This window comes from Danio rerio, chromosome 18 (genome assembly GCF_052040795.2).
Source record: "Danio rerio strain M-AB ecotype USA chromosome 18, GRCz13ab, whole genome shotgun sequence".
Classification (NCBI taxonomy): Eukaryota; Metazoa; Chordata; class Actinopteri; order Cypriniformes; family Danionidae; genus Danio; species Danio rerio.
In genome coordinates this window covers 9,558,642-9,576,444 of record NC_141038.1, presented here as the reverse complement: position 1 = coordinate 9,576,444, position 17,803 = coordinate 9,558,642, and the positions used below count along the sequence as shown (strand labels likewise).

At 35.6% G+C, this 17,803-nt stretch overlaps 2 protein-coding genes across 12 annotated transcripts in view; both read left to right on the top strand.

The window, feature by feature from the left end:
• bend7 (BEN domain containing 7) overlaps nt 1-3,719 on the top strand; it is a 152,041-nt gene extending 148,322 nt beyond the window's left edge. For 4 of the 9 annotated variants that reach the window (XM_087292974.1, XM_087292972.1, XM_087292971.1 and 1 more), the window contains one exon: nt 1,134-1,909. In XM_087292974.1, the coding sequence (XP_087149100.1) occupies nt 1,134-1,183 (50 nt within the window). In that variant the 3' untranslated portion in view covers nt 1,184-1,909. Of the gene's footprint in view, nt 1-1,006; nt 1,055-1,133 lie in introns of all 9 variants that reach the window. The other 5 variants (XM_087292970.1, XM_087292969.1, XM_087292968.1 and 2 more) reach the window with 3 other exon arrangements.
• Nucleotides 3,720-5,139: 1,420 nt separating this feature from the next.
• sephs1 (selenophosphate synthetase 1) lies at nt 5,140-17,800 on the top strand. Of its 3 annotated transcripts, none has more exon segments than NM_199701.2 (9): nt 5,140-5,322; nt 7,081-7,346; nt 9,320-9,423; nt 9,513-9,620; nt 10,949-11,103; nt 13,055-13,145; nt 13,576-13,675; nt 13,761-13,973; nt 16,766-17,800. In NM_199701.2, coding segments are annotated over 8 exon segments (1,179 nt in total). In that variant the 5' UTR covers nt 5,140-5,322; nt 7,081-7,153; the 3' UTR covers nt 16,981-17,800.
• Nucleotides 17,801-17,803: the final 3 nt, after the last annotated feature.

Below are 17,803 nucleotides of genomic sequence, written 5' to 3'. Positions count from 1 at the left end.
TGGGGGTGGGGGTTTCACCTTTATTATGATAAGACAGTTAAGATTTTAGACAGGAAAGCATTGGGAGTGAAGAGACAGGGGAAGGATCGGCACAGGACCTTGAGCCAGGAATCAAACTCAGGTCCCCGTGAGCACATCAGTGCTACATGTCAGCGCACAGTACCACTAAGTTGTTGGTGTCAACAACTTCACTTTTACGAGTTTGTAGCAATTTTAGTGATACATTTGTAAAATGAAAAGTAATAATATTAGTTAATAGTCTCTTGTTGTCCTGATTAATAGAGTCCACGACAAACGAATAATATAACTGTTGAAAATTTATAAAGTAACGCATATTATGCAAATACTTAATATTTAATGATATTAGATGATAAGCTAATGCATTTATAAGTTATACATTAAATAGCGTGTGCAGTGTGATTGGAAAAGCTCATTTTAATGCATGTTTTGCCTGTTTTAGTTGCATTTACAGGGTTTTGACCAGTAGGTGTCTCCAGGATGGGGTGTTTTCAACATTTTAAAACAGTGAATCATTTTTCGAAGCAATTGGTTCAGCTGTAAGTGCTTCAAACTGGCTTCCATTTGGAAGGGCTCATCCCCATCCCCTAATCCTTTCCGAGGGTCCCTCTGAAGGGACAAGAGGATAGGGGTGAACTCTTCCCCATTGAGTACAGTGTGTGACACCAAAAAACTGCCCTGCTCAAAGGCACACATCAGGTATTATTTAAAACCCTTCATTCCAAAGGCCCCTTGGAAGTAGCAAGTTTTGAGCACTTCACTTTGGAATGACATTTCAATATGGCGGCCAGGATTATGTTCACTTCTATGTGTCCTTTAGGGTGGGATATGTCCCATTTGGAACACACCATCAAATGAATGAGTGTCTCTAACCTGATGATATCCCAGCATTCTTTGCAACACCAAAAGATTTAGCAAACTGATGTTGAAATGCATTGGAATGTTGTTCCTTCTTGCATTGTATCATCCTTGTCTTGTTATCTTTTAGAGAAATGTCAGCAAACTGTTGATAAAGTGGAAACTGTGACACTAAATGGTACTGCATTGCACACCTTAAACATCTCGCACTCCAAATGTGCCTTTGTTCTGACGAAACTCTTTCTTTTGTACCGCAGGTGCTGCTTTTGAGAGAACAGAAAGTCTAGTTGCTATGGACACTGCCTGAGACGAGATTGTTTTCAACAAAATGCAACCTCCGACCCCCACAAAGGAGTCATTTTTAATTATTTTGTCCGTCTAGACTGTAGCATGTATGGCAAGACGTGGCAAAGTGCTCACGGTCAGCTGTGAGATCAGTAGGACCCCTGCTGGCGTTCCAGACAACTGTGGACACACTTTTGTAACAGGTATTCATGTTCGTTTTAAAAGTGAGTCGTCCAGATGTCACTGAGTGTCTTCTATGAATATATGAAAGTGTTTGTCGTTTTTAAGCTTCATCCAAATGCTTCGCCAACAAATATCAGCAGAAACGCTGATAAGAGATGACTGTGCCTTTAATTCACTCTGCCATGCCAAGCCACAGAAAGTGTAAGCTTGTTTCCAATGAAATAAAAATGCAGATGTAATTGCTAGTTTTATTTCACAATTATGGCTTAATTCCAGCAGTTCCAAGAAAAAAGTGAGAATTGTTTGATATAAATTCATAACTATAGGGAACAAAATTGCATGATATAATCTGAGAATTGCAACACAGGCTCATTGTGAAAATGTACCCTCGTATACATTTCTGGAGTGCACTAAGTATGTAGCTAGAGCTACGTATAGCTGCATTTCACCTTTAAAATGAATGCTACAGGGCGGTATGATGCCGCCTACTGCTTCTGTTTCTTTTCATCACCTTCGTGTGGACGACTTTTCTGCTGTTACCAGTTTGCCCAATAAACAAACTGGCAAATAAACAAAATAAACAAATAAATAACAGGGTAAGAATGTGGGAATATCTGAAAACGTGGTAAAAATCAAGCAGGAGTGAGGGCTTTTCTTTTTCTGGAATGGTTTTGGAACACTGTCAGTTGATTTTAGGGAGGTGGTGGATGGGCCAGTCTATATCTTTAAGTGTGACGTCACGCGAAGCGGCTTCCAGGTCCAAGTGCTGGATCTAACAGAATGGGGAAAATGATCAAATAGTAATAATAAATGTTTACAAAGCGCTGTAATACTTTCGAAAATCACGATTGATCTATATATATATATATATATATATATATATATATATATATATATATATATATATCTCCATGCCTAATATTTAATGGCCAGAAAGTGATAAATGTTTTATAAATTGCTAAAAAAAATGTTCATTTGTGATGCAGCAAGTCCAGAGACTGATGTGTACACTGTCTTGTTATGTAAAATTCACTTTAATGTGTGATATGACTAAAAAGTGGTCATAAACGAATATTTTCTCAATTCAAATGAGTAGCGGCCTGGACCCGGAAGCAGTATTCCATATGTAACAGATACGTCATGACTTAACAAGCAGATCGGTTGGGTTTAGGGATGGGGTGGGTGGGGTTATCAGTCGCTCAGTCAGTCAGTCAACAGCGACCTCCGGTGGATTTATGTGAGAAGAGCATATGCAAATGGCACTTGTAAGAGAAATTTGAGATCTAAAAAAAAAAATACACAGCTGCCTCTGGCGGATTTGCGAAAACTGCAAAAAAACGTAGCTCCTGGGACGTAATTTGCGCTCTCCATAAATGTGTATATGGGTATGTATCAATAATGACTCTGTGTTGCAAGATATAATTCCAGAATTGCAGGATTTGAACTCTGAATTGTGAGAAATAAACTTTGAATATTGATATATAAATGACTTAGCACTGCATAACTTAAACAGGATTGTCAGATAATAACACAGAATTATGGCATAAGCCAAATTGTCAAATATATGATCAGAATTTCAAGAAATAACCTCAGAATAACATGAAAAAAAGGCTGAATTGTTCAGGATAACTTTGTGCTGATATAAAATTGCGCTGATATAAACTCAACATCATGACATAAATAAGTTTGCCAGATATTAAATTATAATTATGAGATAATTATTAGCAGATTTGTCAGATATATGCTCAAAATTATGATATAAATATAGAATTGTCAAATATAAGCTTAGAATTGCAAAATATAAACTCAGAATTACGAGATAACAGTCAGAATACTTAAAAAAGGCAGAATTATTAATATTATGAGTGATGAATTTAGCATTCTGAGAGAAAAGTTTAATGTATATTTGTGGAAAGGTTTTCAGATTTTAACCAGAATTGCTAGCCTAATCTTGTATTTCCTCTAAAAGTCTCAAGAAATTGTGAGATAAACAATTTACCTTTTGTATTTTTATTTCATTTTTATTTTTAATCCTGTGGCAGACACAAGCTACCATAACAAACTGATGTCATTTCAGAGTTGTGCTGTTTATTATTGACACTTTCTGGTGAAATACATTGCATTTTCTTTATGAATAGCACTTAATGTCATGTTCGCTGCACATAGTCTTACTAATGTGTCGTTGGTTGTATAATCTGGCAGACTGGTTATTGTAGACATGTAACTGTTTGACTTTCTGTGTAAGAGGATCTAGTGTGTATTGAATGTGTACAAACGAGTGAATATGAATATGATTGTCCTGCGTCTGTGTAACAAAGGGTTTTACCTCACAGTGAAAAGCTTGAACAACAATTAAATATCCGGGTTAAATTCAAGTTTAGCTGTTTGGACAGCATCTGTGGCTCAGTCTCAGTGTAAATGCAATTCTAAAATGGCGCACACACAAACAAAATGTGCTTACGTTGTACACTTTCACCATAGACTTCCATTGTAAGTGCATATCTGTTAACTCAGAGTGATGTTTGCTTTTATGAATTTCGATATGACTGAAATATTAAAGCTGCAGATGTGGTTGAAAAAGAGCTTACTGAGGAATATTCCTTCAAGATTAGAAGTTAAATCTGGGTATTAAGGATTAAGGATATTATTAGTGGAAAGTTGTTTGATCTGAGACGTCAAATAAATAATATGGCTGTGTCTTAAATGGTTCATCTAAACCTATTTGTGATAATTATTTTCTATGCATCAAATGTTGGTATTTATAATATTAATTACCTCTTTATTACGTGTTTTTACATGCTTAATTGAACTTGAACTTATTTGGTTTTTGATCAGAACAACGCAAATGACACCATTATAAAAATGTAATGTTTTTAATGTGTTTAAAATGTATTTAACTTACATCTAATTTATTAATAATGTATATATTTTCAGTGTTTTAAGGGAAATTTACTGACTATTTTAGATGTTACTGTAAGTCAAATTTTACAAATGAAGTGTCTAATTTTTCTTTTGTTTAGGCTACATGCAGATATAAACACCTGTTTTACAAGAAACCTGTTTTGTGGACACTTTATCGATGCTCTAGAAACACTTATTTTTTTGTGTTTTTTCACCAAATCATTGACATAATGTATGAATTTGCAATTAAAGAGTTAAAATTCTGTAATTTTCTTAAGCAATTTAGTGGTTTTGATCAGGACTGAGGTTGAATATCAGATATTATTAAGAAAAAAGTATTTATCTGATGCATTTCACAACAGTTTAATTCAGTGGATGTTTTCATCCCAAACATAACAACTTACATTTGAACAGTGCACATGGGTTAATTCACTTAGAAATTAAAAAAAGAGAGAAACAGAAAAAATGGGTAAAACAGGTACATAATTAAGTTTTAACTGCTTCTTTGGTTACAAATAATGAAATTATACCTACATAATACTCAATTCATTTCATAAAACTATGAAGAATTGCTTTAAAGTGGTGCTTTTACATGTATAATTTACAAAGAAACAAAATAAATGTGTAATAAAACATTCACGAATGAATCGTTTATAGTGTTAAAAACATAATAAGCCTCCAAATGAATGAATAACATCTGTGAGGACTTATAAAACCGGCAAGACCTCAAGTAAGTTTAAAGGTACAAACTACTGCGGACATTTTTTGTTGCCATACTTCCATCTCCTTTAAAGGGGAGGCGATGACGTCACGCGGGAAAGAAGGACCCTTTCGCAACTTCTAGTTTTAAATTCAAATATCATCTCAGAGCTGCTAACAATTCCGTTTAACGCTCGGAGGTGATATGTAATCACACGAAGCGTTCAAATAATCTAACACACACCTCGAATACTGCGCTTTTCATGCAAAAGTACTGTATTGAATTGAGTGTTAGTTTTTTCAGGCACATTTTCCAGGCGCCCTTTCTGCGCGCGGTGCATTGCGGGAGCGTCGCGTCTCTTGTATCGAGCGAAACCGGTAAGCACAAACTGAACAGCACAATTAAAGGGGAAATGGGACACGAATATAACTGTGCCACAATGCATTAAGTGTGAGGAGAGCTATCTTATTTATTCAAGTAGAAGACATGTGCAGCGGAATTGGTGTAAAGTGCACCAAATAATTTAAATTGCATATTATTACTCTGTTGTGCACACAGCAATCATGGCGCGGGCGCTTTAAGGGTTAATTTTTTCCACCGCCGACATTTTTGTAAACACTTCAACTGTCTTGCTTCTGCTATTACTATCATTCATTTCACTGTTTAAACGTGTTATCGTGTGCATGCGATGGTCTTATTGATTATAAGATGTGGTGAAATGTAATAAAGCAGCGGGAAGGCGTTGCATTGGATCAGCGCGTGCAGCGGTTTTAGTGAATCACGAGTGAATTGTTCGGTTGAAGTGATTCTTTTTAATGACTCGTTCCGTTTTGCAAGCTCTTATGAATGGCGTAATGTAATATCAGCTAATACTTCATTATCTTTGCTTTCATAAGAGTACATATAAAGACCAAATCCTATTATTAAAGCTTAAGTGATATTTTTGTAGTTATCTAACGTAAAAATGAAAGAGAGAGCAACAGTTCAGAAAACTCTTTGTATATCTCGCATTTGTATACTGAATTACACACTATATGACTTTTTTAGTGTCTTTATTGTAAATTTAAGTGCCTTTATAGATGTAGGATGTTTATTTTAAAGTTGTCCGGAGACTCGTAAACTACTGGTTGATGTCTAAAACGAGTTGTTAATTTTATTTTAACAACTGCTTCATTCAAACAAATTCTTCGAACGAATCGATTCACTAAAATGAATCTTTCTTGGACAGTGGCCGCGCCACATCAGTGCAGTTCGAACTGTGCGATCCAAGAAATCACATTAGGACTTGAATCCCGTACACATGCACAAACATGCACGGTATATGAATGATTAAACCTACTAATTATGTGTGTGTGTGTGTGTGTGTATATATATATATATATATATATATATATATATATATATATATATATATATATATATATATATATATATATATAAAAATGTGTGTGTGTGTGTGTGTGTGTATATGCTTAGCTGGTTCAGGTGTGTTTAATTGGGGTTGGAACTAAAATATGCAGGACACCGGCCCTCCAGGACCGAGTTTGGACACCCATGGTTTACATCAATGGTCTCTAACTCAACTTTCTAGTGCCTTATAATAGGTTACCTTCATGGCTTTTGTTGGCTTATAAATTACAAAGAAAATAGTGCAAGATCGGATTTGGAATGGGTACCAGCTGGCCGATACCCGATCCTGCAAAAATATGCGGTATCGAACCGTTATCCGATCCAAGTATCGGGATCAGTGCATCCCTATTATCTATATCCATTTAGATAATTTAAAGCACAAACTCAATTCCTGGAGGGCCACAGCTCTGCATAGTTTGTCTCTAACCACCTCCAACTCACACCTGCTTAATATAGTCCCTGTAGTCTTGAACACCCTGATTAGTTGGATCAGCTGTGTTTGATTAAGGTTGGAGCAAAACTATGCAGAGCTGCAGCCCTCCTGGAATTGAGTTTGAGACCATTGATGTAAACGAATGAATGAAAGTGCAAGCTAATGTGTTTTAAAGTAGAGGATTATCTGTTAAAGTTAGTGACTGTTGCATTATTTTCTTTTATAACTATAGTAAAACAGCATGAGGTTGTGTGCTTTTTCACTTTTAATATGGTCCTCATTTGTTTTTCAGATTGCCTATACCGTAGTCTGAAGTAAGGTGTGCTAGCTGTTGTGTGTGCCGGTGACGTTTTGTTTTTTTAAACATGTCGGTGCGGGAATCTTTTAACCCGGAGAGTTATGAACTGGACAAGAACTTCAGACTAACACGCTTCACAGAGCTCAAGGGGACGGGCTGCAAAGTTCCTCAAGATGTGCTCCAGAAACTTCTAGAATCCCTGCAGGAAAACCATTATCAGGAAGATGAGCAGTTCCTTGGGGCTGTAATGCCCAGACTAGGTATACAAACACACTCGCATAAAAAAATGAAGGGATAATTCACTAAGAAATGTGAGCCAATAAGCCATCCAAAACATAGGTGACTCTTTTTCTTCAGTGAAACATTCAGTTCAATTCATCTTTATTTCTATACCACTTACATTGTAGATTGTGTCAAGGCAGCTTCACATAGAGGATTATAGTAAATTGTAACAGTGTCAGTTCAGTTTTCATAGTTTAAGTTCAGTTAAGTTTAGTTCAGTGTGGTTTAATGTTTACTGCTGAGAGTCCAAACACTGAAGAGCAAATCCATTGATGCGCAGCTCTACAAGTCCCGAACCATGCAAGCCAGTGGCCACCTATAGAAAGTGGTCACATAAAGATGATTTTAGGTGACATTTTGGTCCTTAGTGATTCATATAATGCAAGTGTAAGGCTTTTGGCACTTTGAGAGTCAAAAAAAAAAAACCTTATAAAGGCAAAGTAAAATTACATACAACAAATATACGACACACCTATCCTTTGTGCTTCATTTCTGTTGTAGAGAGTGTGTGTTGCTGATCATTATGCAATGGAAAGCTTGTGCGCCAAAGTGTTTTAAACAGTGTTCATACAGTCATGGAAAACCTGGAAAAGTCATGGAATTTTGACATGACATTTTCCAGGCCTGGAAATGTTTTGGAAAAACAGAAGAACCCACAAAGTTTTGAAGAAGTCATGGAAATTAGTTTAACAATTATCTGTATACTTGAATTTAGGTCAGCTGTCTTTACTTCTTTTCTGTTCTGTTTACACATGCTCTTACATTATTAGTGCTGTATAAGCATTTTTAAAATAAATTTGACATAGATATAAAAATAAATGCAAACTAAGCAGATTTTTATGTGTTTTATAATATGCTGTGATATATTTGAATGTGCATTGTTTTTCTTTTTATTTATATGTAGACATTGGATGAAACATTAGATCATGAAAATGTACTTAAAGTCCTGGAAAAGTCATAGAATTTTAGTTGTAAAATATGTATGAACCCTGTTTAAAGACATCAAGGAGCATTTGCTAAAAGTGTTGATTAATGTATTAATTAATGATTAATAATTTAGTAGATACTAGCATGAAGCTGCGGTAGTCCCTGTTCTATTTTTTCTTCATTACATAGCTAAATGTGTGTAAATACATACATTTATAAATTTTTTTTTAATTATCTCTTTATTTTGTTGATAAGTGTTTTGATTGTATTTGGATGTTAAACTTTAAATAATGGTTCTGTTATTTTTAATTTTAAGTTTTTAGCTTCTTTACTCTCAAATAAGAATTCTATATAAATCTACATATTTTCTTTTACACAATTTTGTGCAGAAATAGGAATAAAATAAATTAAATCAAAATATAGCCAATTTCCCAGAGATGGGTTGCAGCTGGAAGGGCATCCGCTGTGTAAAAGCGTGCTGGATAAGTTGGCGGTTCATTCCGCTGTGGTGACCCTGGATTAATAAAGGGACTAAGCTGAAAAGAAAATGAATGAGTGAATGAAAATATAGCCAAGTGAAATGACTTATTGATCAAGAAAAGTTGTTGAAATATTCACTTAATTTTGTCCATCTGGATGGTTTATTGTAGATGCTGTTGGTGGATATTATGTTAGTGACGGGTTATTTTGGCCTGCATTAGTAAGCACTCTATTGCAAATGTGAGGTGAAACTATTATTAAGACATGAAAATGTAAAAATAATTATGTGCACTGATTAATAATTTGCAATAACTACTGTAGTATTCCTTAATAAGAAGAATAGTTAAATCGGATTTCATGGTGAATTAAGTAAATAGTTCTCCAGAAATAATCCTATCTGTCACCCTGTAGGATTCCTTTAAGACTGTCACCCTTAAAAACACATTTCTGCATAAACATTTAAGCTTGAAGACTACGTAAAACTTTATACACACCTCTAAAACATCAAATTGATGTTTTTTGTCTTCATGTTTATTTAAAACAGGCATTGGTATGGACACCTGCGTGATCCCGTTGAGACATGGAGGCTTGTCGCTTGTACAGACCACAGACTACATCTACCCCATAGTGGATGATCCATATATGATGGTAAACACTGACTTCAGATTAACATAGTCTGAGAATACGTCACATTAGGTGCTCAATATGATGTTCTATGAATTCTCTCGGCTTTCTAGGGAAGAATTGCTTGTGCCAATGTGCTGAGTGACCTATACGCCATGGGAGTAACAGAATGCGATAACATGCTGATGCTGCTCGGTGTCAGCAACAAGCTCACAGAGAAGGTGAGATGCGAAACTGATATGTAAATGTACAGGCAAAGTGTGTTTGTGCATCTAATGTATGCTATTTTAAGGAGCAGCTAGCCTAAAAATGCAAACAAGTATCTGTTTTTAAAAGCTTGCTGTATCATATTTGATACACAAGTGTCTAGGGCATCTAAATGATTGATGTGACTAAAACCCGGTTGATAGTTCATACTTTTTTATAAAGTAATAGGCCCTTTAGAACAATGGTAAAACATTTGATGATGACATCTTATAGACGGAAGTTTATAATTGTCCTCCATCAAGACAGTTGATTTGACAGTTGTCCAAATGACCACCTTGCACAAGAAGGGCAAGACACAAAATATTATTGCAATAGAGGCTGGCTGTTCACAGAGCTCTGTCCAAGCACATTAATAGAGAGGCGAAGGGAAAGAAAAGATGTAGTAGATAAAACGTGTACAAGCAATCGGGATAACTGCACCCTGGAAAGAATTGTGAAACAAAACCCATTCAGAAATGTGGGGCAGGTTCACAGAGTGGACTGCATCTGGAGTCAGTGCTTCAAGAACCACTACTCACAGACGTATGCAAGACATGGGTTTCAGCTGTCACATTCCTTGTGTCTAATGAACGCATTTACAATATTCAAATTTTCTGAGACACTGAATTTAAGGTTTTGATTTGTTCATCAAAATTATCAAAATTAAAATAAATAAATGCTTGAAACAATATCAGTCTGTGTGGAATGAATATATACATTATACAAGTTTCACTTCTTGAATGGCATTAGTAAAATAAACCAACTGTTTGAAGATATTCTAATTATATGACCAGCAAATCCACTTGAAATGGTCATGAAATTAGAAAAAATGTAGGCTGATACACAATTTTATTTGTTTAAAAGATTGACGAATGGACTAATTCAGAGCAGAAAAGAGGCACCCACTAATATGCACGCCCTAAATGAATTCCATGTGACCAGGACGTGAAGAAAAGTCTTTTCTAGTGTGCATGGAAGGTTTTGGTAATTGATTAAAGTTTATTAGGGCAAACAGATTTTTACTAAATAATGAATAGCACAGATACACCATTTATAATAAGAACTACTATATAAGTATAGAAATAAGAAAAAAGTACTTTTTGATCTCATGGGGACTTTAACTTTGCTGATATCCTTCCAACCACTGTGCTTTTCCCATTTGTCAGCAGCATTTAACCATTTAAAATGTATTATTATCATTATTACATTTGAACAATTTCACTATTCTTTCACACAACCTGACACCTTTATCTCGCATATTAAGCATGTGTTTTGACTCAATATCTGATTGTGTGTGTTGTAGGAGCGTGATAAGGTCATGCCGCTGGTCATCCAGGGGTTTAAGGATGCATCAGAGGAAGCAGGGACCTCTGTAACAGGTGGTCAGACGGTTATAAATCCGTGGATTGTCCTGGGAGGTGTAGCCACAACAGTGTGCCAACCTAATGAGTTCATTATGTAAGTGTCTCATTTATAGGCATAGGACGATAACCGTTTTTAAGGTTTACGCGGTTTGGAAAACTTAAGGTTTTAATACTGCTAAAAAGTTCAGTTATACCGATTCTAAGGTAAATATAAGGTTTTTTTAATTAAGTGAAGAGAGCAGAAGTCAATTATTTATTTAGACTATTTAGCCTGGCATGTTTACTGTTCCAAAATATATAAATGTTTCTTAAAATAAAGTAAATTGTGTTTAATTTTTGTTTTGTTTTACCCAGACATTTAAAAATAACTTATTTTAAAGCAGTAATCACGATACCAAGAAACCGTGGTATTTTTATCCAAGGTTATCATACCTTCAGAAACTTATAGCGGCCCATGCCAGTACATTTATAACAAACACAAATCATATCTCTCTATAATATATGGTATATATCTCAATTTTTTCCAAATATTGATATATTTACATCCTGCCCAGTGTTTAGCTCATATCAAAGGCTGTGAAAACATACTGTGAATGTATCCATGTAAGCCATGCTATACATTATGTGCATATAAAATCACATTACATTGTGTAACCAACTAAAAAGTAAAGCTAAAATACTTACACTTACTTTCTCAATTACCCTATTATAATTGTCACTTTACAGATACTGCTATCATTAAAATACACTTTTATATTTACAAATCTGCATGTAAGATATTTGTCATATTCATTGTCCAACAGTATGTACATTGCAAAAAAAAAAAAACTGTTTCTTGCTTCGTAATTAAGGCTTTAAGCCATAGATCTCAAACTGGATTCCTGGAAGGCCGCAGCTCTGCACAGTTTTGCTCCAACCCTAATCAAACACAGCTGATCCAAATAATCAAGGTGTTCAAGACTACTAGAGACTATTAAGCAGGTGTGAATTAGAGGTGTTTTGAGCTAAACTATGCAGAACTAAACTATTCTAAACTATTCCCTCCATGAATTGAGTTTGAGACCTATGCTTTAAAGTATCTAAATGGATATAGATAACATGTATAATATGAAAATACACTGCAAAAACTACTTCAATTTTTTTTTTTTTTCGTCTAAAAGGTCTTGAATCAAGAAGCATTTTCTAGACAAGAAAACATATGAACTTGTTTTAAGAAAGATGTGAAAGATGTCAATTTTTTCTTAAAACAAGCAAAATAATCTTATGTCAAAAGGAAAAACAAGGTTATTTTGCTTACCCAATTGGCAGATTATTTTGCTCGTCTAGAAAATGATTCCTGATTTAAGAATTGTTAGCTATTTAGACTAGCAAGGCAAGTTTATTTGTATAGCTTATTTCCTACACAATGGTAATTCAAAGGGTTTTACATAAATAAGAACAGAAGAAACAAGAAAATAAAAACAGCAATGAATAAAAATTATTAAAATATGTTAAAACCGATTTTAAAGGAATTAAGAAAAGCAAAGAAAGATACAACAGTGTAGAGTAGACTAGAAAAAAGACAAAAAAATCTAAGAAAGGTATTTTTTGCAGTGTAATAAATATTTTGACATTTTATATATATATATATATATATATATATATATATATATATATATATATATATATATATATATATATATATATAATCTATATCTAATTAGATGATTTAAAGACTTAAATTTGAAGCATGATTCATATCTAGAATGGATTGAATTATGCATTTATATAAATATGTCGATACTATATAGCAGGGGTGTACAAACTTGGTCCTGGAGGGCTGGTGTCCTGCTGAGTTTAGCTCCAACTAGCGTATATCTAGTAAGAGCTTGATTAGTTGGTTCAGGTGTGTTTGATTAGGGCTGGACGCTGGCCATTCAGGACTGAGTTTGGACACTGTTGCTATATAGAAATATATTGTACAATACCTCCCATCCCTGTGCTCAGCGAATATATATATATCCATTCATTCCTTTTCTAATGTTGTGTGTTTATGCCTGTTGTAGGCCAGATAATGCAGTACCAGGCGATGTGCTGGTTCTCACTAAACCTCTAGGAACACAAGTGGCAGTCGCAGTGCACCAGTGGCTGGATATTGTGAGTGTTTTAGACATTTCTCATAAGAGGATTATAATGTGAACAGGTGGCTCAGTGGTTAGCACTGTCGCCTCACAGCACTGGGCCATTGGAATTAATGTGTGGAGTTTGCATGTTCTCCCCGTATTAGCATGGGTTTCCTCCAGGTGCTCCGGTTCCCCCACAGTCCAAAGACAGGCTTTAGGTGAATTGAATAAACTAAATTGGCCATAGTGTATGAGTGTATGTGTGAATGAGAGCGTGTATGGGTGATTTCCAGTACTGGGTTGCAGCTGGAAGGGCATCTGCTGTGTAAAAATATGCTGGAATAGTTGGCGGTTCATTCCTCTGTGGCGACCCCTGATAAATAAGGGACCAAGCCGAAGGAAACTGAATGAATGAATGAATGTGAACATGGTTTAACTGCTCGTCATCTTTCTTTGTGTCTCAGCCAGAGAAATGGAATAAGATAAAGCTGGTGGTCACTCAGGAGGACGTTGAATTGGCTTATCAGGAGGCCATGTTGAACATGGCTCGACTCAACAGAACAGGTTAGTACATGACACGTTTGTTCAACTCATAAATATTGAGTTAATCCAACAAATGTTTAATTTTCTTTGTTTTGGGGGGGTTCAGCGGCCGGGCTGATGCACACCTTCAATGCACACGCAGCGACTGACATCACAGGGTTTGGGATTCTGGGTCACGCTCAGAATCTGGCCCGCCAGCAGCGAACAGAGGTGTCCTTCGTCATTCACAACCTGCCGGTTCTCGCCAAGATGGCCGCTGTCAGCAAAGCTTGCGGGAACATGTTTGGCCTTATGCACGGCACCTGCCCAGAAACCTCAGGTATAACAACAGATCTTCTTTGTGTCATGGTGGCAGAAAAGGGTTCTGAAAGTTTTTAAACTGTTCTATTTTTCTATGTTTTAAACTATTCTAATTCCTATATTTTTACTCATCTCTTAAAAGTATTTATAAAACATCCTAAATATGATTACTTTTTATTTTTTATACACAGTTTAAAAATAAAAAATGAAGAATATTTTGTTTAATAGAGGTATCTTATATATTAATTTATATATTAATATTAGCATCTTTACTTGAGCAAATATACAGTAAAATACTTCTAATTTTAGAAACATATATCACTGTTTAATATCATAACATTCAAAATTCAATTATAACATCTAAGTTTAAACTGAGGGGGAAAATCTCGCTGTTGTCTCTGAATGCTTGAGATGCATTACAATTTCCACCTAATATTAACATGCATTTATAAATGCATTTCCAAAATATGTATAACTCGTTTTGTTGTGCTGTTTCATATCATGATTGGACTGATAAAATGAATCTGAATAGGATGGTTCTCTGAAAAATGAAAATTTCCTGGCAATTTCCTCGAGTGTTTCTAAACTTGATGAACTTCTTTTATTGGAAACAAAACTAGATCTTTTGAATAATGTTTTAAAAAGCAGCTATCAATATTCATAATAATAACAAAAAAAAATACAGGTTTGGAAAAAGTAGAGATTAAGTAAAATGATCACAGTTTCATTTTTGGATGAACTGTCTTTTAAATAAAAAAGGTGATCAAGACTTAGATTTTTGGATCAGTTGTATGTGTTTTACCCTTCTAACCTGCAGTTATTAGTTTTTTTTCAACCTGAAGCAGTAATCTTTCTTGACCCTTAATTTGAACTCGGGGTCTTATATGACCCCAATCAACTTTTACATAATTAAAAAAAGGTTCCCTTCATTTTATTCAGATAAGATTTTGTGACTTTTCCTCATTATCTACCTTTATCCACATAAAAAAATCTGGTTTTGATTTAGGTTGTAAGAAAATATGTTTCTGGTATTTGGTCACAAACGCAGAACAAAAATATTAAAGGGATGAGAGACCCAAGCTCACTCACCCACACACACCCAAATACACACATGTAAACAGTGGCACCCCATCCTCTTGTCAAGAAGAAAACAAACTGTATCACAAGATTTGATAGGAGCTGTTGGCCACATCCAGAAAAATGAATGGCTCTCTATGGCCCTCTGCTGGACAATTGTTTACGTTTGTAAACCATAACCCTTTAGGTTTCAAGTTTTCCTTCAGAAAAAGGTCAATCACTAACCAGCAGATGGCAGAATTCTTCACCCTAACACCTAGATCAATATCCAGAAACATTTTCCATAGAGTAGAGGAACTATGACATCAAATTGTATGCAAAAACCCGGAAGCGAGTTAGCATTTTAGCAGTTCCAGTTCCCTCATCCCAAAGTCAATAGGTTTTTTCAATGGGATTTCAGTAAAATCGCTTAAATAAGGTCCGTGGCTAACACAAACTCAAGATGCTTTCGCGTTTTACTCTACGACATAAAACACATCAGTTACATCACACTCTTGATTTTTAAAATCAGTTACGCTTCTTTAAAAAGACGGTTGCTACCAAGTTGCTAAATGGGACTATCGTTGTCGGAGACATTATACGTCATCGAGCTGAGCTGGTCTGGAGCGCAGCCCGCTTGCGTTGAGTATCTATGATTTTAAGTATGTTCATAAATAGTATTTCATAGTTTGTAGCATTTTTCGACTTGGGAATTCATATTGTGTGTTAATAATGCCCTCACTTGTAAAGACCGTCAAGACAGACTGTATGGGCTGCTTTTCGTGACATTACTATCGAATGTTATTCTCGGTCCATAATGGAACTCGCAGGCATATAGACTTGTCCCTCACACCTTATTTCTGTCGTATGTTACTAAGGTAAGCGAGCTGTGTGCATGCGCGCGATACACTTATTTAAATATGTCTTATGATTATACTATGTAGGCACGTTTATACATACAGTTTTAAAACTTTTACAACAACCATAAAGCAAAACAGATGTATGTCCCACGTAAAAACTATCCAAATAGGACGTATGTCTACAGATGTGTTTTTGCGTGTTTGTTTATAATATATAGCGTGGATAATAATATAGTAAACAGAGAAAGTAAATCTTTGTCTTAAACCATGTTTGTAAAAATAAGCTAGAAAAGTTGTCTGTAGCAGGGTGGTGCTGTCCTCACAGACGTGCTCCTCGAGGACACTGTAGTCCGTTTATAGGCTAATGTTAGCTTTTCAGTTCTTGTGTATGCATATAAGATTCAAAAGAGCTCAAAGTTGTATTTTCGTGTGAGGATTTTCCGGCTGGACAAAACGTGAACAGTGTTTGAACAGCTTATTATTCGCAATCTTCGAAAAGCCTATGGGAAAATCCTATAGGGATTTTGTTGAGGGAAACAGTTTTATGTTAGCATCCGATTAGCCTACAAGGTGACATCATAGTCCCTCCACTCTATTAAATTAAGAAACTTTTGAAGTGACTTTTTCATAAAAATGTAATATTTCACATACAGGGGAAAGACGTAGTTTTGTGGTAATGTAGGTACAAAAGTACTTCATATCTCCCAAAACACATCATTAACGCTGAATTATACAAAAAAAGATGTATAACTTGTATGGGTAAAATGTGTACATTTTGTTCAATTACTCTATAAATTGTTGGGGTCATATGGACCCCAGATACAGGATTATTAAACAGGAAATAAATACAGCTTGAGGGTTTTAAAAGTCCTCTTCCACATTTGTCTTTCTCCAGGAGGTTTGCTGATCTGTCTTCCGCGTGAGCAAGCAGCCCGTTTTTGCGCCGAGATCAAATCCCCCAAGTACGGTGAAGGACACCAGGCCTGGATCATCGGCATCGTAGAGAAAGGCAACCGCACTGCACGCATCATCGACAAACCCCGCATCATCGAAGTCGCACCACAGGTCGCCACACAGAATGTCAACACCACTCCAGGAGCCACGTCTTAAACCTGACCCTGGACAACAAGCGCACATCTGAAAATATATATCAGCTTAATGATATATATGTAAAGTCTTGGCCTTCTGGCAGATTCCTCTTCATGGACACGGTTATAAAGCAGAAGAGCATTTAACGAAGAAAATTCGGTTGCCTTTTTACGTCTGTAGTTTTCTGTTACATTAACCGAACATGCACCTGATTGTGAGGCAGCTTCCAAGTAGAGCGTATAATTAAATAGTACGATTCCTGTCCGATTACTTCACAATTTCTTCTGCTCACGCGTCACCTGCAGTTTCATACATTATTAGCCGTGATGTGTTTTAGCCTTTGCTGTTAGTATGTGCCACACACATCGTAATAGTCATAATCTCGGCCTCGAATGATAGTTGATGAAGCTGCAGCGATGAGGAAGAGCGTATCGGGAAAACCTTTGTTTTTTTGTTACTTTTGTATTATAAGACAACCCTCCCTCGCGGTTCGGTGGAAACATTGTCGGACTGAAGGAATCTAAGGTAATACCTCTCTAGTTAATCAAGTCCTCGTATTCTGGGAAACATGTGCTTGTCTTTGACGGCGGTGCTGATGTTACTCAAAGAATGTGCTAAACATTGGGGATGCAGTTTCTAATGTAAGATATTCACCGTTTCACATGAACGTCTTTAGTTCTGGTCTGTGGTAGAGCTGTTTTTATATTCTGTACATACTTCTGTATTCTGTACAAGGTCATACTTTCTCGCTCTCTCTCTTTCTCTGTTTGCTAATCATTATATATATATGCCTTGAAACCCTACCAATAAATCTCCAATCTTTTTTTTTAATTCTTGAAAATCG